The 18,741-nt window shown below is 30.3% G+C and overlaps 2 protein-coding genes across 4 annotated transcripts; one reads left to right on the forward strand and one right to left on the reverse strand.

Moving 5' to 3' along the window:
* Positions 1–5,067: 5,067 nt before the first annotated feature.
* Positions 5,068–9,410, forward strand: LOC105776790 (protein TRANSPORT INHIBITOR RESPONSE 1). 3 transcript variants are annotated; one of them, XR_008189758.1, is made up of 5 exons: positions 5,069–5,705; positions 6,705–7,197; positions 7,478–8,241; positions 8,597–8,805; positions 8,955–9,201. XR_008189758.1 is itself a non-coding variant. In XM_052621752.1 (4 exons), exons 1-3 carry the CDS (start codon positions 5,194–5,196, stop codon positions 8,231–8,233), a joined length of 1,761 nt encoding a protein of 586 aa, XP_052477712.1. In that variant the 5' UTR covers positions 5,068–5,193; the 3' UTR covers positions 8,234–8,241; positions 8,497–9,410. The 3 variants fall into 3 exon arrangements, 2 of the variants coding, with proteins under 2 accessions (XP_052477712.1, XP_012455156.1); XM_052621752.1 differs by having other exon boundaries at positions 5,068–5,705; positions 8,497–9,410; XM_012599702.2 differs by having other exon boundaries at positions 8,597–9,410.
* Positions 8,549–9,261, reverse strand: LOC105776792 (uncharacterized). The gene is made up of 2 exons (XM_012599705.2): positions 8,929–9,261; positions 8,549–8,827 (listed from the first exon to the last, which is right to left on the reverse strand). The coding sequence occupies exons 1-2, from the start codon at positions 9,259–9,261 to the stop codon at positions 8,636–8,638; spliced, it is 525 nt and encodes a 174-aa protein (XP_012455159.1). The 3' UTR covers positions 8,549–8,635.
* Positions 9,411–18,741: the final 9,331 nt, after the last annotated feature.

Genomic DNA, 18,741 nt, shown 5'->3' on the forward strand with positions numbered 1-18,741 from the left:
TGTACTGACAATAATGTTCATATCAATCGAGGCAAGACTCAATTAGCATATGACGAATCAATATTTAAATTCGCATTACACAAATTTCAATTATTTAGAAAAATATATGGAATGAAAACGAGGATGAAGCATTGATAGAGGGTCTGCTTATGGAATCTGAACGCATGTGATTTACAAATTTCCACAACCTAACCCTAAATTTAAACAATTGGATCCCCATACTCGAAACCCTAAAACAACCCCACAAATTGAAATGGGCAAAATAAAAAATAATAACTAAAAGACCCACCCATCCTCTTCCTCACATGATCACACTTATGGTACGCCACTCTCGCATTTATTACATACTACTATAATATACATTTTTTTTTCGAATTTCGATTAATTTATAAATGGAGGGTTTTTTCGTTCAAAATCAGAGGTGAACCCAGAAATTTATTTTAAGGAATTCACAAATGAATAAATAATTTAGGAAGTTAATGTGTAATTTTACCGTTATATTAATCTGTGATTAAGGGACAGGAGAGGGTAGCAAAACCATTGTCTATCCTCCCTCTCTTTGCCCTATTCACAATGTTTGAATCGAATCAAAACTTCCACTACTCAATTGAACCACAAATTATAAGGGTAAAACTCATGTAATCATGCATATACTATATAGTTTTAAATTTTGACTAAATTAAAGGTCTAATATGATCGGACTCGTAAATGAATGGCAAAGTTTTTCTACGGTTGTTTTCTTCAACCTCAAAATGATAAAATTGTTTTAAAGTCTTTTAAAAAATTATAAATCAATATAATAGTAAAATTATCCTTTGACTTTTTAAAATTTTATAATTCAATTATTAACCTTAAACTTTATTTCTATCTCATTTTGCTCCCTACTCAATAAATCAATATAATTATATTTGTACATATACAACCCACTCTTTGAAAATTGTTAAGGAATGTTGTCGTTTAATGAAATATTATTTATATAATCAATAAAATTAATATATATATATATATATATATATATATTTGAATGATGGTATATAATAAACATAAAAGAACAAAACCATTAATTATAAATATGAAATTCATTAAGCAAATTATGGACGAAATTTTTAGGATCAGATCAATGATCGAATTAGTCAAATTATCGATTTATAGGTCCGATTAAAGAAGTTTAAAACAATTTAAAACCATAAAACGGAATAAAATAGTTGGGTCAGTTCAAAGAGGAACGAATTTAAGTCTCCAAAAATAATTAAATATTTAATTTAAGTAATTTTAATCCACTAGGGGCCTTTTCGGCCACCTTGGTAAAGTGAGAAATTGCAATTTCAGCCCCAAGCAATAATTAAAGATTTAATTTAAGTCATTCTAATCCCTCTGATTAAAGGAATATTTGCATTTTTTGGTCGCTTTAAAAAAAATCCAATTTAAGCCTCTTTAACAATTTCTCTAGCTTTATTAGAAGTGTAAAATTATATTAGCTTTTCAAATCGATTAAGCAAATAATTTATTTGAACAATTTCATTATAGGTTCTGATTGTATCTATTCTTTTTGACACAATACCTAAAACTATTCATAACTACTCTCGAACCCATACATAGGAAGATAATGAGTTTCAGCGAATTCAAACCTACATTCTTTTGCGTTGACAACAATACTAATATCAGTCGAGTTAAGACTCTTACAAAAAATTAATAGTGTCACTTTTAAGTACAGCTAAAATTGGGTAATGTAAGCGAGAGAGAAAGGGTATATATTGACTTACAGCTAAGCAACCCTAATTAAAAAGCTTATTATTATTAATAATAATAAACAACAGATTTAAGTATGAGTTTAATTATTTGGTGATTATCTTTAATTATTGAGATTCGTTTTAAAGATTTGATGCTTTAATTTCGCTTCAACACTGCACACTGCCACCACCACAGTCTCGTGCGGTTTTAGAGGCCATCACGTGCTCTATCACATGACTTCCAGTTGTATTTTTATTTTTATTTTTATTTTAAAAAATTTGTCTAATTAACAATAACCTTATTTTCTTTTGATGAAAATAAAATAATAATAAAAATTTAACGACCTTATTAATTTTAAGGGGTTAGTTTTAAATTTGATATAAAAGGAGGATTTTAGTTTAGCTAGTTCGATTTATTGATTTTGGTTTGAATTGTATTAATTTTTACTCTGTTTTTGTTGTAATAATTTAATATTTGTGGTTACTCGGACATGTATTTGTATTGTACTCTTAACGCTTTCGAAAATCATGTGTAATTTGATGGTAAAAGTATCATATAAGTTATTGTACAACGAATCAGATTGCATCTTGTCCTTTCTACTAAAATATGATTAAATTAATCATTATTTATTAGATCAAAGAGTAAATTAGACATTTTTATTAAAAATTCATCCACCATATTGTTCAAAATTGACGTGCTCAACAGAACAACCAGAGATCAATGTACATAGATTGATTTTAACAATGAAAATGGATGAATTTTTTAATAGAATGATCAAATTTCTCTTCGATTTAACGTACAATGATTAATTTACCTTTTTTTAGTAAAAAGGGCAAAATATAGCCTAACTACTAGTACAGAGGCTTTCATGGTGCTTCTATTTACTTTTATATTGAATGAATATGATTATTTGTATATGAAATACGTGAACATAAAATGGTATTATATTGGCAATAAATTTTGTGGTTTATTTAAATTAAAACAAAATTGATTGTGTAAAATTGCATAGAATAAATATTATTTTCGTCTACCTATAAATCTCATCCTCTACTTTACGAAAATTAAGAAGTTAATAGTGTCCTAAGTCAACCAATCATTAATTTAAAAATATTAATTTTTTATAAAATAAATTTTATTATCATGAAAATATTTTATATAAAATAAATAAAAATCCATGAATTTTAATCTTCTACCCAAAACTTCATTAATTCTTCTTCTGTATGATTAATAATTTTTTATTCAAATCGATAATTTAATAAATATTTTGTAATCATTTTATTTTATTTTTACTATTAATTTTATTTAATAAACAAAAATAAAATTGTTTAACTTAATTGTTTGTGTTTTTTTACGCCTTTTAACGGCAAAAACTGAAAGACAAAACGCAAAAGGCCTGGGAGTTTGTGCCAATTTATATATTTTTTGTCATCTTCCACTTCCACCCTCACTTTAATGGTATAGTTGCTGTCACTTAGGGGGCTAATGTAGTAATTTAGTATACCAGACGACGTTCTCCCAAGACAAAATTGACAGGTCCTGGAAAATCATTAATGTCCTTCAGATGAGATGTCATCTTCATAATAATAATAAACTTTATATATATATTTGGGTTTTTCAAGAGAAAAAGAAATATATAAAGTTTTATTTATTATACATAGATTTATGACTATTTTTTAATAATATTATCTCTAAGGTTCGACATATCTCTTTAGGAATGCAGTGTGATTTACCATTACATCTAATTACTTGTTAGTAATAAATTTAAATTTTTAATTAGAAAACATATAGCTAAATCAAATGGTATTAAAGTTATCCGGAGATTTTCTTTTATAAGTGAAAGTTGTTTGTTTTATAAACCAATTACGATTTTCGATAGAATTGGGAAATAAAATTCAAAGATAGAATTAAATATAAACATTTAAAGTATATATATATCAAACTTTGATTTTAATTTAATTGTATATAATGTATAAACGTAAAATGACTATTTTAAAATTTTATTTATTTATTAGATAAACATAATTATTTATACAATTGAATAAAAATAATTATATATTGATAATTGTGTTAGTGAATTTTAAAAATGAAATTTTCACATTTAAAATTATATAAAATCAAAGTTCATATATAACATTACACATTCGATGAACATGGGTAATGAAAGGATTAAATCACTATTTGAGGCCTGAGCTTGACAATCAATCACGCATTGGGGCCTAAACTTTTTTTTGTCTAAATTAGGCCTTGAACTTTGTAATTGATCCCACATTGGGGCTTGAATTAAATAATTATTCCCATATTGGGACTTGAACTTTTATTATTATTATAAAAGTTAATCCTAAGCTTGACAATTATTCTTATATTAGAGATTGAACTTAACGATTATTCTCACGTTAAGACTTGTACTTTAGAGTTTTCAAAAACTAATTTAGACAAAAAAAAAATTGAAGCCCAATGTAAAAAAAGTTGTGAAGTTGAAACATCAAAAAGTGATCTAACCAAATCATCACATAATTTCCCTAATACCCTCACATTTTGCTAACTTACTCCATATGCGCACGACGCACCCGTACGACCACTGCCTCGTATTTTGATTAGGTTACGCGGCAAGATATGATTGGGTGTTGGCATAATGCACCTCGGCGTAGGTTAGGATTGGTGGGCTAAGATCTTGTCAAAGCCATGTTCGCGTCAACTTCAGCTAAGGTGGAGTGAACAAATAGATAAAAAATATAAATTAAGAAAATTTAAAATTTAAAATTTAATAGAAATTAATATTGTTTGAGTTAATCATAATACATTTATCTCACTGCATTAAATTTAAATATTAAAAATATGGGTTCAAATAATACAAATTCAAATATTTACAAATATTTAATTTATTTCTCATCATAATTTTAGATAATATTCAATTAAAATATTTTAAATATTTTATTTGCAAATAACAACTTTGAAAATCTAAATCAATTATTCCTTTTTAGTTTTTAGTTTTATTTTTTACTTATAAAATGCGAATTTAATAACAATATTTAAATTTAATGTAATTTATAAATGAAGTTAAATTTTAAAAATATATTTAGTATATCAAAACTAATTAATTTTCACCTTAATCAATGTTTAGCAACGTTAATTAATAATTTGATCTGCAGCACCTTGTTTTTGTTTTTTTAATAAATTTTTGACCAAAATATTATTTGAATAATCACACATTAATATAATATTATTAGTTTCTTTACCCTTTAATAATATTATTACAATAATACGCAATTATTAATAAAAATAATAAAATAATAAATATACAGCCTTTTTTTTTTTTTACTTATTTATTTATATTTCCTCTGCTCGTTTTGCCATAATACGCAAGGTGCTCTCCCTTTCCTTCTTCTTTATAGTCCATTCATTTTCAGTTCGGATCTCCGGTTCGGGTTTTCGGATGCCCGGTTTGTAAACCTGAAACATAGAATGGAACCATCGGAGCTGAAGAGGTCGAAGGACTCGCCGAACTCGGACGAGTCAACTCGTCGATCGTCATTTCCCGACGAAGTGCTGGAGCGAGTTCTCTCCCTTTTGAAATCCCACAGGGACCGGAGCTCCGTTTCTTTGGTTTGCAAGGACTGGTACAACGCGGAACGGTGGTCGAGGACTCACGTCTTCATCGGAAACTGTTACTCCGTTTCGCCGGAGATCGTCGCGCGGCGGTTCCCGAAGATAAGGAGCGTGACGTTGAAGGGGAAACCTAGGTTTTCTGACTTCAACTTGGTGCCGGAAAATTGGGGAGCCGATATCCACGCGTGGCTGGTCGTTTTCGCGGCCAAGTATCCGTTCCTCGAAGAGCTTAGGCTTAAGCGAATGGCGATCAGCGATGAAAGCTTGGAGTTTCTCGCCGTTTCTTTCCCTAACTTTAAAGCTCTTTCCCTTTTAAGCTGTGACGGTTTTAGCACTAACGGACTTGCCGCCATTGCCACTCACTGCAAGTAAGTTCGTCACTTCTTATACTTCAAAATTCAAAAAATCGCTGAAAAACTTTCTTTGATTTATCATTTTTAAAAAATCTTGTGTTTATTTGGGATATACCATAGAAAGTGAAGGAAGAAAAAAAAAGTAGATTAATTTTTTAATTTTCTTTTCTTTTTTTTCCTTGGGTTCCTTTTTGGTTTTTATTTATTTATTGGAATATGACGCTTGGCCTATAATTGTCAAAGGGGCATTTTGATGTAAGGCTTATCATTGATGTCATTGCCAGCAACACAAATATCATTTTCCACTAATTTTGCATTATTGGGAATTTAATTTTATGATAAAATCTTCTCAAAATATTATGATAAAATTTAAATCTATGTGTCTTATCTTTTTCTTGTAAATGAATTTATTTGCATTGAAAATCTGCTCAAATTGTATATTTCATTACAATTATAAAGCTGAAATTGTAAGGAAATCAAATCTATAAACTAGTTTCTACTAGAGATGAAGTAGAAGATTGCTGGATTCTATTTTCTGTAAGTAGTTTACATAGTTTAGAAAGATAGTGCAAATAATGGGCATATTTTTGGGTATTGGTTAGAAAATGATTGACATGATTTTCTCTTTCTCTTTTTTTTTTCTATTTACTTGACGAATAATATGGACTTTTAGTGGAAATTAGAAATGAAAGTATGAAACAGCTCTTACTTTTCCAATTCCTTTCACTTTTTTGTCTTCCTTTTTATTTGATGTGACATTGTCACTTTTATTATGCATTTATTGTGGGCATATCCTTGATGTTATCATTTCCGGATATGCCTATTTTCATTAGTTGGGAGAATTTACATCTTTATATGTGCTTTATGAATGGTTGAAGAAGAAATGTATGTACCTTCTTAGTTTCTTAGAGCTAATTGCCTGTAGATATGGTGGTATTTTAGGTGGTTCTTGGACTGCATTATCAATTTGATTCCGTGCTATGGACGTTTTTAATTTCATAATTTCATTTGCAGGAACTTGACTGAGCTTGACATACAGGAGAATGGCATTGATGATAAAGGGGGTAGTTGGTTGAGCTGCTTCCCGGAAAGCTTCACATCATTGGAAGTGCTCAACTTTGCCAACTTGAGTAGCGATATTAATTTCGATGCTCTTGAGCGGCTTGTAGGTAGGTGCAAGTCAATGAGGGTTTTGAAGTTGAATAGGAGCGTATCGTTGGAACAGTTACAAAGACTTCTTGTTAATGCCCCTCAATTAGCTGAGCTCGGTACGGGCTCGTTCTCGGAAGAACTTACTTTCCGCCAATATGTAGAGCTTGAAAGTGCGTTAAGTAATTGCAAGAATATGCATACGCTATCCGGTTTGTGGGATGCCAAGGGAATATATCTCCCTGCCTTGTATCCTGTGTGCACGCATCTAACGTTCTTGAACTTGAGCTATGCTGCTTTGAGAAGCGATGAACTGGCTAAACTTCTGGCTCATTGTCCACGACTTAAACGCCTCTGGGTAAGAAGACTCCTTTATTTCAACTCTTTCCGTTTTGTCTCGTTGTTTTAGGAAGTAATTCACTAATGGCTCCATGCTGTGTTGCATATGACTCTTTCATGATCCTTAGATTGCTTCACATCATGATGACTTGACAAATTAAATATTTTCATAGTCAAGAACAGTTGGTTGTTTGAGCAAGAAATTCCTGCTCATCCAAAGGGCAAACATTGATAACATGCATTCTTGTTTAATAACCATAAATTGTGGCGAGCTTAACTTCCTAATACTTTTGTTATAGGTCTTGGACACGGTAGAAGACAAGGGACTGGAGGCTGTTGGACTGAACTGCCCTTTGCTTGAGGAACTACGAGTTTTCCCTGCTGATCCGTTTGACGAGGAAATTATCCATGGAGTCACTGAAGCTGGGTTTGTGGCTGTGTCTTTTGGTTGCCCGAGACTCCACTATGTTCTCTATTTTTGTCGTCAAATGACTAATGCTGCTGTAGCAACCATTGTACAGAACTGCCCTGATTTTACTCATTTCCGATTATGCATAATGAACCCGGGTCAACCGGATTATATCACAAATGAACCTATGGATGAAGCTTTTGGTGCTGTGGTTAAGACGTGCACTAAACTTCAGAGGCTTTCAGTTTCAGGTCGCTTAACTGATCTGACATTCGAGTATATCGGTAGGTATGCTAAGAACTTGGAGACCCTCTCAGTGGCATTTGCAGGCAGCAGTGACTGGGGGATGCAGTGTGTTATGGGAGGTTGTTCAAAACTGAGGAAACTTGAGATACGAGACTGCCCGTTCGGAAATGCTGCACTGCTGTCAGGTTTGGAGAAGTACGAATCTATGAGGTCACTTTGGATGTCGGCCTGCAATGTGACAATGAATGGTTGTAGGCTATTGGCAAGGGAGATGCCTAGGTTGAACGTTGAGGTAATGAAGGAGGATGGAAGTGATGATAGTCAAGCTGATAAAGTCTATGTTTACCGTTCGATTGCTGGCCCACGGAGGGATGCCCCACCATCTGTTCTTACCCTCTGAAATGCTTGGTAATCTCTCTCTCTATCTCTCACTCAAACACACACATGCTGGCATGCCCTCACAGGGTCCTTAAAAGTTGTACTGTATCGCAAAGGATGTTTATTCTCTAGTTGAAACGGGTTGGTAGTGTTTATACCGGTTCAGTGTTATGGCTCCATTCATTTTATTTCCCGATGGAGCTGAGCTATGTTTATCTTTATTCATTGATATTTAGTTTCGGGTTCTTTTGAGACTGAATTTCTCAGTTCTCTTCTGTTTCAAAGAATGAAGGCATGTTTTCAGCTGTAAAAGGCTACACAAAAGACAACATGAGGATTTGCAGAACTCGAAGTCGATTATTCAACGTTGTTTTCTTTCTTTTAGGCGACAGGCAAACAGAGAAACATTTTAAGTTTGGACCGTCTAAGCATCTAAAGCCTCGAAGGTCTGGAACAAGTTTGCCTCTTTTGCTTGATTTACTGCACCCCTGAAGAGCAAGATCGCAAGACTGCCAACACAAAAGTGTATGAAGCAACCATGGCAGTGCGTTACAAACGAACTAAAATCCGTCCCTACAACGCATTGCCACCCAGGTCCGTACACCCTGTCGAAATCCTGCATTTAGAACTCAAATCAAAGATGCATACGGTATATAGTTTCCAACATATTCGATACCCCATATGGAGTTACAATAAATTCTAGCTTAGAGCCCTCACCTTTTTTATAAACTGGGCTATATCAGTCGATTCAGTGGCTTCGAAGATATCAAGAGCTTTTGCAGCCAAGTGAAGTGCAGCCTGCTGCATCGTATGGAGCATATCGGTTTCGCCTACAATCGCTTTACCCTCCAACATCGCTTTGGATAAACCTTGGTTATCGGGGAAGAAAGCTTGAAGAGGAAGGCAGTGGAGACTCAAGGCTATATAATGGAAAGGATTATATAGAAAAATGAACCAGAAAGTCCAAGTCCGAACCCACAGAAAACTGGTTCGATCGATTAAAAGCCGGTTGGTTACTTGATGCAATGGATTAAAAGTTGACTTAGGCATATGCTAAAACTATTTGCAGAATGTGTCAAAAAGAGATGAAACTATATTTGGGTCCACATTATCTTTGATGATATGTGAGTTTGTGGTAGTATGATATATTGCTTTATCTTTCTTTTTTAATTGATCAAAAAGGACCAAATTTTGATTAACTTTCCTTATTGACCTTTCCACATTAGTGTATTATTACATGATCATTTTCCCATAAGATAAAGACCGGGTCTTAGTTGATAAATTTAGGTTACCCAATTCCTTAAATGTAGATTATAATTGCAAAGTAATATTTGAATGGTTTGTAATTTGTGGTAGCTGCAGATTGACATCTTTGATTAGTTTTTCTTGAATTAAAATCTAATATTTTCAAAATCTTATTTGGTGTTATTGTAAGTTTAATGTAATATTAGTTGATTATTTTCACATGATTCTCGTAAAATAGGTCATCATTTAATTAATATTCGAAAAGTATTGTGACTAAAATGATCAAATTAGACAATAAATATTATATTCAAACTTAGATATAATATGAAACTAATAACAGAATTTGACCTATTGGATTTAACTGTCATTGTTTGGGTCAAGGCTGAAATTTTAAATTCATTATACACGAAGATTAAAATTGATCAAATTATAATACAAGAACTAAATTAAGTAATTTACGCGTAATATAAAGACTAATAGTAAAATTTGACTTGGTGATGGGATTAAGGGTGAGCTAATAGAGAATTTGACTTATTTAAATGCACTTGTGTGATGCAATTAATTTTGACCATTTCGAGTTTTTTTATCGGTTTAATTTTTCAACTTTAAATAACTTAAGTGACAACTTTTAATATTGATTATACAGAATTTTAATCCACTTAAAAAAATCAACTTAAATGATTTATGCTTACCATTTAATTGATTAACACATGAAATTAGTCAATTAAACTAATTTTTTAATTTTAATTGAATCAGTCAAACTGATAAATTTATTCTTCCCAAAATGGGTTTTTCAAAACTAGTTGGGTTGAGTTTGACAGATATAAAAAAAAATAAAAAAAAAGGTAAAAAGAAAAGGGTTCACATGTCCAAAATCATCTTTACCTGAAAAGCAGCATGGAATCCATAAAGTATGCTCACAGTGAACCTGTGAAATGTGAAAGCTACGCTTTCCTATGAATATTGTTTCAAGAAGGGCAGTAACATGGACCATGAATCTGCAAGAAGCAACTATTAGGGCTAAGAAAAATATAGTCCAGAAATTGAAAATTGATTTAAACAGTAATTTTTTTTACAATTTTTGAAAAATAAGTTAAAAATTTTAAGATTATTTGAATTGAATTGAATTAGATCGAATCAAAGTTTATTTTATTTGATTTGTACTTTATTTTATTATGATGTAAAAGTAAATGTTTTAAAATAATCAACATAATTTTTTTACAAAATCAAGTTTCAAAATAGGATAGGAAGAATTACATTAATAGAGTTTGAACGAGCTTTAACTACTGCTTACTTATGTTGTTAACAAAAAAATTAAAATTTTATATAAAAATATTTTCAAAAAAATATATATAAGAGTTAGGATAAACTATTTTAGATAGTCACTCAACTATCAAGAAGTTTTTTTTTTATCACCGACCTTAAATGATTAATGGAAAGATGACAACTTTTAAAATTGGCGTAGTAACAACTTTTACCCTCAACATTTATACATTGTGTTAATTTAGTATTGATTCTAAAAGAATTAACTCTCGATATTTAACATCGTGTAATTTGATAAGATTCCATAAGATTCACGCTTGAATCATTCAACAACTCAAAATTTAAAAAATATCCAATTCAATTTCTTGAAAATAAAAAAATACCCACTTCATCAATTCAACCCAAATTCAACTCTAACAACTTCAAAAAAATTGATTTGCTTAATCAATGGCAACTAGATCAAGTTAACAAAAAAATGAGTTAATCGTCATTGAAAGATATCTAGTTCTTAGCCATTTGAAGTATAAAGAAAGAAATGTATCCGGGATTATCTAGTTTAATTATAAACATAAAATTTTTGTTTTGTTTTTGTTTCTAATTTAAACATTGTGTATTGAATTACATTTCATGTAAAAATCAAGATAAACTTAGGTAATTATAAAGATTGAGAGCTAAAATTTTAAAATATAAGACTAAATTGACAATTGGTGACCAAAAAGAAAAAAATTGACTAGTTGAGGACCATTTTGTAACTTTTCATAATTTGGTGACTAAAAATTCTTATTGATAATTGAGTGACTATTAATATAGTTTACCTTAGACGTTATTGATAAGCTAAAAATAAATAAAAGAATCTTTAACGAAAAAATGAAAAATCAAATCGAATCAAATTAAATTATCATAAATAATTTAAAAATTAAAAAATCCCACACAACCAAACTCAACTCTAATATTAACAATAATATATAAATATATATATATATATATATATATATATATATTTAGGTATTTTACTTCAAAGCAAAGAACCCACTTTTTTTTTTTACCATTACTCATCATTTCAGCTATGGTACCATACAAATGATAGGGCTTGAAAATGGTCCACATTCATCTTACCCTAGCATGTGATACTGCTGATTTCAATGGCATCTGTCCTAAAATCCAAGTTTCCTTAAGGCCCACTAAAGATCCCATTAGGCCTCATTTATTTCTAGAAATTATGTTTTATGTGTTTTTTTAGGATTTAATTTCTTTCAAAAAAATATTTGTCAACTGAGTATTAACTTAATTGGTACGGGTATTGTTGTCAATGTAGGAGGACGTGGGTACGAGTGCGCTGAAGTGCATTATCCTCCTATTTATGGGTTGGGGAGGGGCTATGGATAGTTCTAAGCATTGTGTTAAAAAGAGCATATCTGAGCAGAACCTATAATGAGTCTGTTGTTTGTGTCAAGATTGGAATTTAAAAATCCTGAAAGAACAGGTACAAAGAATGATCAAATTGGAGAACATAAACTAAATCTACAACTTTGCGTATAGTACAATACTAATAGCAGAATTTAATTATAACCATTTGGATCATGACTATAATTTTAAAATTCGAAAAATACAGAAGCTGAAGTAGATCCAATTATAGGGATTAAACCCGTAATTTATACATAATAAGGGGACTAATAGCAAAATTTGACCCTAAAGAAACTACTACCTAAACCTCACTTACAACCCTACTTGAAGGTTAGGTATGGTCAAATGAAAGGTCTATTTAGGCTTTTTCTTTTAATATGATTATTTGAGCCTATTATCACCAATGCAAAAAAAATTAAAAAAATCTTGTGCTTCAATCCAAAAACACGATGAGAGAAGCTTAGTTTAAGCAACTTTCTGGTAAGCTATCTCTCTCACAATTGAAGCAATCATAATCAAAGCCATATCGGAATTGGATCTATTTTTTGAGGTCCCATTGCTTTATATTTTTCATTATCTTATATCCCTTTCTTGCCCTACAAATTACTGATTTGTATCTTACTTTGAAAATAGAAAAGAAATAGGTTGAAGAGATTCTTAGTCATGTTTTGCATGGTAGGATCAATGGCAATTGACAAAGCATATAGTAACCAATGCCATGATCTATGGGCTTAAGCACATGTTTTGATGCTTTCCATCGACTGCTCGCATTGCAATTCATGTATCTGCCAATCTGCTTAGATAGCTACGATTGAAAGCCAAACCAATTTGCTTTTCTTTTTTCCAATAGTGGTTCCACACACCACCCCGGCGAGGTCCTTATTATGTTTGGTTTAATGGTAAGGACCATACTCAGCTGCGGGGTAGGGTTACGATTGAGCGGATTAGGTTGGTTTTGAATCAAGTCAATCGAGATTCGATTAAGTTTGGATTATTTTGATTTTAGGTCATCGTGGATTTAAGTTGTTTTGTATTTTTGGACTATTTCAGATTTGGGTAATTTTGGGTTTAAGACATTCAAGCTTATTTATTAAGTTTTTAGGACGAGTCATCTCGACTTTAAATCATTTAGGATTATTTTGTATTTTGGTAATTTTTATTTGAATATTTTTGTGCTCAAAATCATTTCTGGGTTTAAGTTGACAGAATTTAATCAAATTTAGGTTCAAACTAATTAGATTTAACTTTGGAGTTAATTTATAGCTCTAAGTTAAATGTAATTAGACCCTATTAATGGATCACATCATGGGTATTAATTGCTATGAAATCCTCAAAACTATAACTAACTAACTACAACCATGATAAATCTTGAATTAATGACTAGCTAATTAACTAAATAACTAACACACAACTAACTAAACTCAAACTAACTATAACTACAATAAATCTGGAGAAGAACCCACATTTTATATAATGTGACACTTGAATTTAAAATTTTAAAGTTTCCAAAACCCGAACCTTAAGACATCGACAAACATTAACTTTAAAATTGAGGTGAGATTAGAATTTTATTTTCTAAAATTACAATTACCAAATATTACAGGTTGAACTGAATAATTAACTCAAAAACTAGTTAACTACAACTAGAATAATTCTAGCAAAGCACCCACAACGAACTAATTATACAAGACTCGCACTTAAAACCTCAAAATTCCTGAAATTTCCGCTTTAAAATTATAAACACGGATAAATAAACATCAAATTCTCAAAGTATAGTGATTGATACAATTACCCTAATCCCAACCTCAATTAGGCAAATAAATTTCTCCCCAATTACCATTCCCATTGCTCATATTCTCAATCATAATTGTCCATTCAATACTTGAAACAAATGCAACCATATAATGGGAAGATTCCACTAAGAAATGATCCAAATGTCCCATCACCCAACGTTCCATTTGCCTTTTCTTCTTCTTTAACCCCCTATTATTGGACCTTTTTTTTTTTGGTCTCTTGTTTTGGAGTAAATGAACATTGAATTTATATATTTATTATCTGTACCCTTTCTCTTTGAAGCAAAGATATTTTGTAATTGTGCATCTCTTTTAGAAAATTTTTATTTGTTTTCCCTTGTGCCCTACTTAAAGCTACACCACTCTCTTGCTTTTGCACATTATGTATTTTTTGTGCGTAACGTTTCATATATATGGCATTAAATAACAAAAACAGTGCATTATCATAGAGTTTTAGGCACTTTATAGCCCTATATCCAACCATGGAAACTTTACAATTGATGAACAACAACAAAAAAAGCCCTACATATAGGGAAAACAAATGCCTTTGAAAACTAGTTTGAAAATTGAAAACCAATATGTAAGAAAAGATTTAGTCTCTGTATTGTACGTAAGTTGTGGATTTAGTCCATGTACTATTCGAGTGGATTAATTTTAGTCGTTATACTTTTCGAATTTTGAAATTTCAATCTTGACGCAAATTGTCATCGTTAATTCCATTAGCTAGATTTTTTATAAGTAATATGTGGGAGTAGCCAGTTACATAACATTATATACGTGATAATATGTTTGCTGCCGTATAAGATTTTAGAAATAATAGGACTTAATGAATTTAACATAAAATCTAAAAATGACCAAATTAAATTAAGGGTTGATGATAGGGTGTTATATGATAATATTGAGTAAAAAAGAGGGACAAAACGAAGACCCCACTAAGATAAAGCCGGTGAATATATAAGTACTTGATGGATTTTACAAATATGCGGTTCCAAAGTAGGGGCAGACCCTCGTTGGAGTTGGGGAGGACCTTGGTCTCCTAATATTTTAGAATGAAAATTCTATATAAATTTTTTAAAAATTTCAATTAATTCTTTCTAAATTTTTAAAAATTTTAGTTAGACTATTTTCATTTACGCCATATGTAACATGTATTCGCGTATTTACAATTTAATCCATCTGTTCTGAATATGCTTAACACTAACATTGGTGGTTAGGCTTGCCCCTTTGGATGTGCGATTACTTTCAGAGCGGTGACTTTAACTTTCCTTTTGTCTCATGCTATAATACCGCTACAGTATCTAATCTCACCGCCACCGCAAGTAAACACGCCGTGCATCCAATTACTTCTTAAAAAAACAAAAATTAAATATAATTATTTAATAAAATCATAAAGACTTGGTCTAAAATGAACCTTAATTCTTGTGACAAGATTTCATAAAATATTGACCCGTGACCCACAGTTACATAATAATATGGGGACATTTTGTATGGGAATACGACAATCGTAGCATAGAATTAGATTTTTTGAACATCTCAACTGTCTTTTTACGAGGGAGTTTTTCTTTTTTTCCCTTTGTTTATGATGTTCTTGCCAATAAGCACAGATACCATAAATTCCTCTTCTTCTTTTCAAAGCTCAAAAAGGGTTAATTTTTTGAGATGTATCAAAAATTTTTAATACTTAAGTCCTTAAAGTATCAATATCGTATCAATCATGTCCTTTATATTAGTTTAGCAGTTAATTTAGGAGTTGAATTCTATCATGGATTTGATCGTGGAGCATATTTAAAACACATATGTTATATCCATATTGTTCATATGATAAGTACATAAGTATTTAAAATCTTATTTAAGATGTTCCACGTCAAATTTGAATTATCATTTAATGCCCGATTTAATGACCGATTGATACAATATTAATAATATAATAACTCAATTAAAATTCAGGATCAATTTAAAATTATAATTATAATTAAAGACGTCTGGGTCAAATCCCCTTTTATATTCTCTTTTTGCATTTTTTTTTTGGTTGACAATAACACAACTTTTGTTCTTTTCTTAAATTTCTCACATTATCTAAACCAAGATTTATTTATTAATTTTAATAAAAACGAAGGGGAAAAAAAAGGTTAGAAAAAGATGGCAACTTTATTTACAAATGGTATGTTGGTTCATTTTGCACTTCCTATTGGAAAGGTAAACAGCTAAGCTCAAAGGCATATCCAACAAAGGGGGGCTTCACATGGGTTTTCTACATTTTCTTTTTAGTTAAACTATGCCATAAGTATTTGTAATTTAGTCTCTATCTTTTCATATTTCAAAGTTTAGGTCCAGTTCGTTACAAAGTTTTCTTTTTAGTTACACCACTATCAAGTGAGTATTTATTTTATATCAGAACGTCACGCCAACAAATTAAACAGCGTTAACAATCGGAGTTGAATTTTAAAATCTAAAAAATAAAGGAATTAAATTTCTAAAAATAAATTGGGTGGTCCATAAAGGGGCTTTGTGTTTTATTTTGGTTCTTCTTTATGTATGTATCTTACTTGGCAAATTTGTAAGTTTTTAATGAGTGATTTTCAAGTGATTCCTAATTCATTCACTTCTTTTAAAAGAAATGCATGAAGTAAGGACTTATTTAAAAGAAAAAAGTTTGGGTGCTCGAGAAATATAGTAAAATTCAGCTCTTTATTCTTTAACGAAACGCAATACCGAACTTTTTAAAGTGTTCTTTTAGATTTAGGTCAAATTTTACTATTAGTCCTTGTAATATGCATAAATTGTGTATTTAGTCTATGTACTTTAATTTGGTAAATTTTAGTCATTGTACTTTTTTAATTTTAAAATTTCAATCTTGACCTAAAGAGTAGTAGTTAAATTATATTGTTAGTTTTGTACTATGTGTTAGGTCTACGCTCTCTAATTTAATCACTCTTAACCCCTTATACTTTTCGAATTTTGAAGTTTTAGCCTTTGACGTGTACAACAACTGTTAAATTCATTTACTTGCTTTTCGTAACTAATATGTAGAAATAACAAGTTAGCATGACATTTTACATGTAATAATATGTTTGCTACATAAGATTTCGGAAAATAGCAAAACTTAATGAATTTAACAATTTCCGTTTAGTCGTGATTGGAGACTAAATTTATAACTTATGTATAGTACAAGACTAATAGCAAAATTCAACCTTAAGGTTAACTCACAAATTGGCCTCTGAATTATATCTTTGTTTATTATGGTATTTAAATTATTTTATCCCATTTTGATAGGTAACCTACCATTTTTGTCTTATTTTACCCCAAATTTATTTGCCCATAATAAGAGTGTGCTATGTGTTACTTTTTATTATTATTATAAGGTAAATTGAGACGAAAATGATAATTCAAGCACTAAAACGAGACCAAAAAAAAGTACTAAAATGAAAAAATAGATAAATTTTGGGGACTAACTCGACTTAAGCCTTCTCTTGAAGAGGAACTAGGTTGAAAGTGAGTCCTACCTATATATGTATATCTATTAGTTGCCAAAAAGTTGTACGAATATCACCTTTAGAAAGTAATTATTGTATTAAATTCAATTTCATCCAATGTTAATAAAATGGGATGGGTTAATATAAGTAAAAAAAAGTTAAAAAGGTATGAATGGTATAATTAACATATAATTAAGTAAAGTTGATAATCTTACCATATCTTTTAAAAAATTGTGAGAATCACAATTTCAATCTCGTGAATGTTTATTGTATAAAATTAAAGTTGGAGGGGCTATCTTCCCTAATTCCAACAAACCCAAAGCTATAGCTTTTAGCCACTCTTTTATTCCATAATTATACACCATCCTATTAACATCATCCAACAATTCATTATCTGCTCTTTCTGACATAATATCCTCCTCAATCCATAAATAGCAGTATAATGCGCCTCAGTACACTCAAACCCACGTCCTCTTGTATTGACAACAATACCCGCATCAATCGAACTAAAACTCAATCGATATATACATATATGAATAAACATAACCCTTTTCTAAAATCTCATTTAGATCAAATATTAATAAACTTTATATATAATATATATTGTAATAATGAAGTGGTTGATGTATGATGATAACTAATCCAAGTTTCAATCTCCACAAAACTAAAATTGAGTACTAACTAATGCACCATCTATAAACCTCCACTTAAAATAATTTCAATCTAGAATGATTAAAATTGAAACTTATTCAAATGAGTCACTCAAAATATTTAAATTTGATGATAAAATTAGAAATGATCTGAACACAAATGATTTAAATTTAAAATTGATTCGAACCCAAAGTTATCTAAATTTGAGATATGTATAGAGTAATTGTGAATTTCGTTAAAGAAAGAGGGCTCTAAATTTTTGTTCATGGGTTAATATATCATTCGATACTTAAATTTAGTTTTAGTATTCAATCTGATACCTGAGATTGGTTTCAATGTTCAAATTAATATCGAAACCAACCAACATCATGTGATCTAATGAATGTTGGACATTTTGCTCTAGTAAAAAAATATAGGTGCTTAATTGAGACAAGAAAAAAAGCTCAGGTATCAAATTGAACATTGAAACCAAACTCAAATACTTAATTGGGACAAAGAAAACTCAAGTATTAGATTGAAGAAAGCTTAGGTTCCCAAGTAAACATTAAAACTAAACCTAAGTATCAAATCCAGACAAAAAATAATTTACGTACCAAATTAAATATTGAGGCAAAACTTAGATACCAAATTGTATATTAACTCTTTTTATGGGAATTAGGCATTTATCAATTTTTGGTAATAGATGTTGGATTTTGCTTACC

The sequence above is a fragment of the Gossypium raimondii genome, chromosome 10 (genome assembly GCF_025698545.1).
Source record: "Gossypium raimondii isolate GPD5lz chromosome 10, ASM2569854v1, whole genome shotgun sequence".
NCBI lineage: Eukaryota > Viridiplantae > Streptophyta > Magnoliopsida > Malvales > Malvaceae > Gossypium > Gossypium raimondii.

Excerpts from the sequence above, each read along its gene's own strand:
- LOC105776792 (XM_012599705.2), bottom strand. The coding sequence starts at position 9,261 with ATGCCTAAGTCAACTTTTAATCCATTGCATCAAGTAACCAACCGGCTT. Across the intron at positions 8,828-8,928 it reads TAGCCCAGTTTATAAAAAAG|GATTTCGACAGGGTGTACGG; the intron begins GTGAGGGCTCTA and ends TTCTAAATGCAG.
- LOC105776790 (XM_052621752.1), top strand. The coding sequence starts at position 5,194 with ATGGAACCATCGGAGCTGAAGAGGTCGAAGGACTCGCCGAACTCGGAC. Across the intron at positions 5,706-6,704 it reads GCCATTGCCACTCACTGCAA|GAACTTGACTGAGCTTGACA; the intron begins GTAAGTTCGTCA and ends TTTCATTTGCAG. Across the intron at positions 7,198-7,477 it reads CACGACTTAAACGCCTCTGG|GTCTTGGACACGGTAGAAGA; the intron begins GTAAGAAGACTC and ends CTTTTGTTATAG.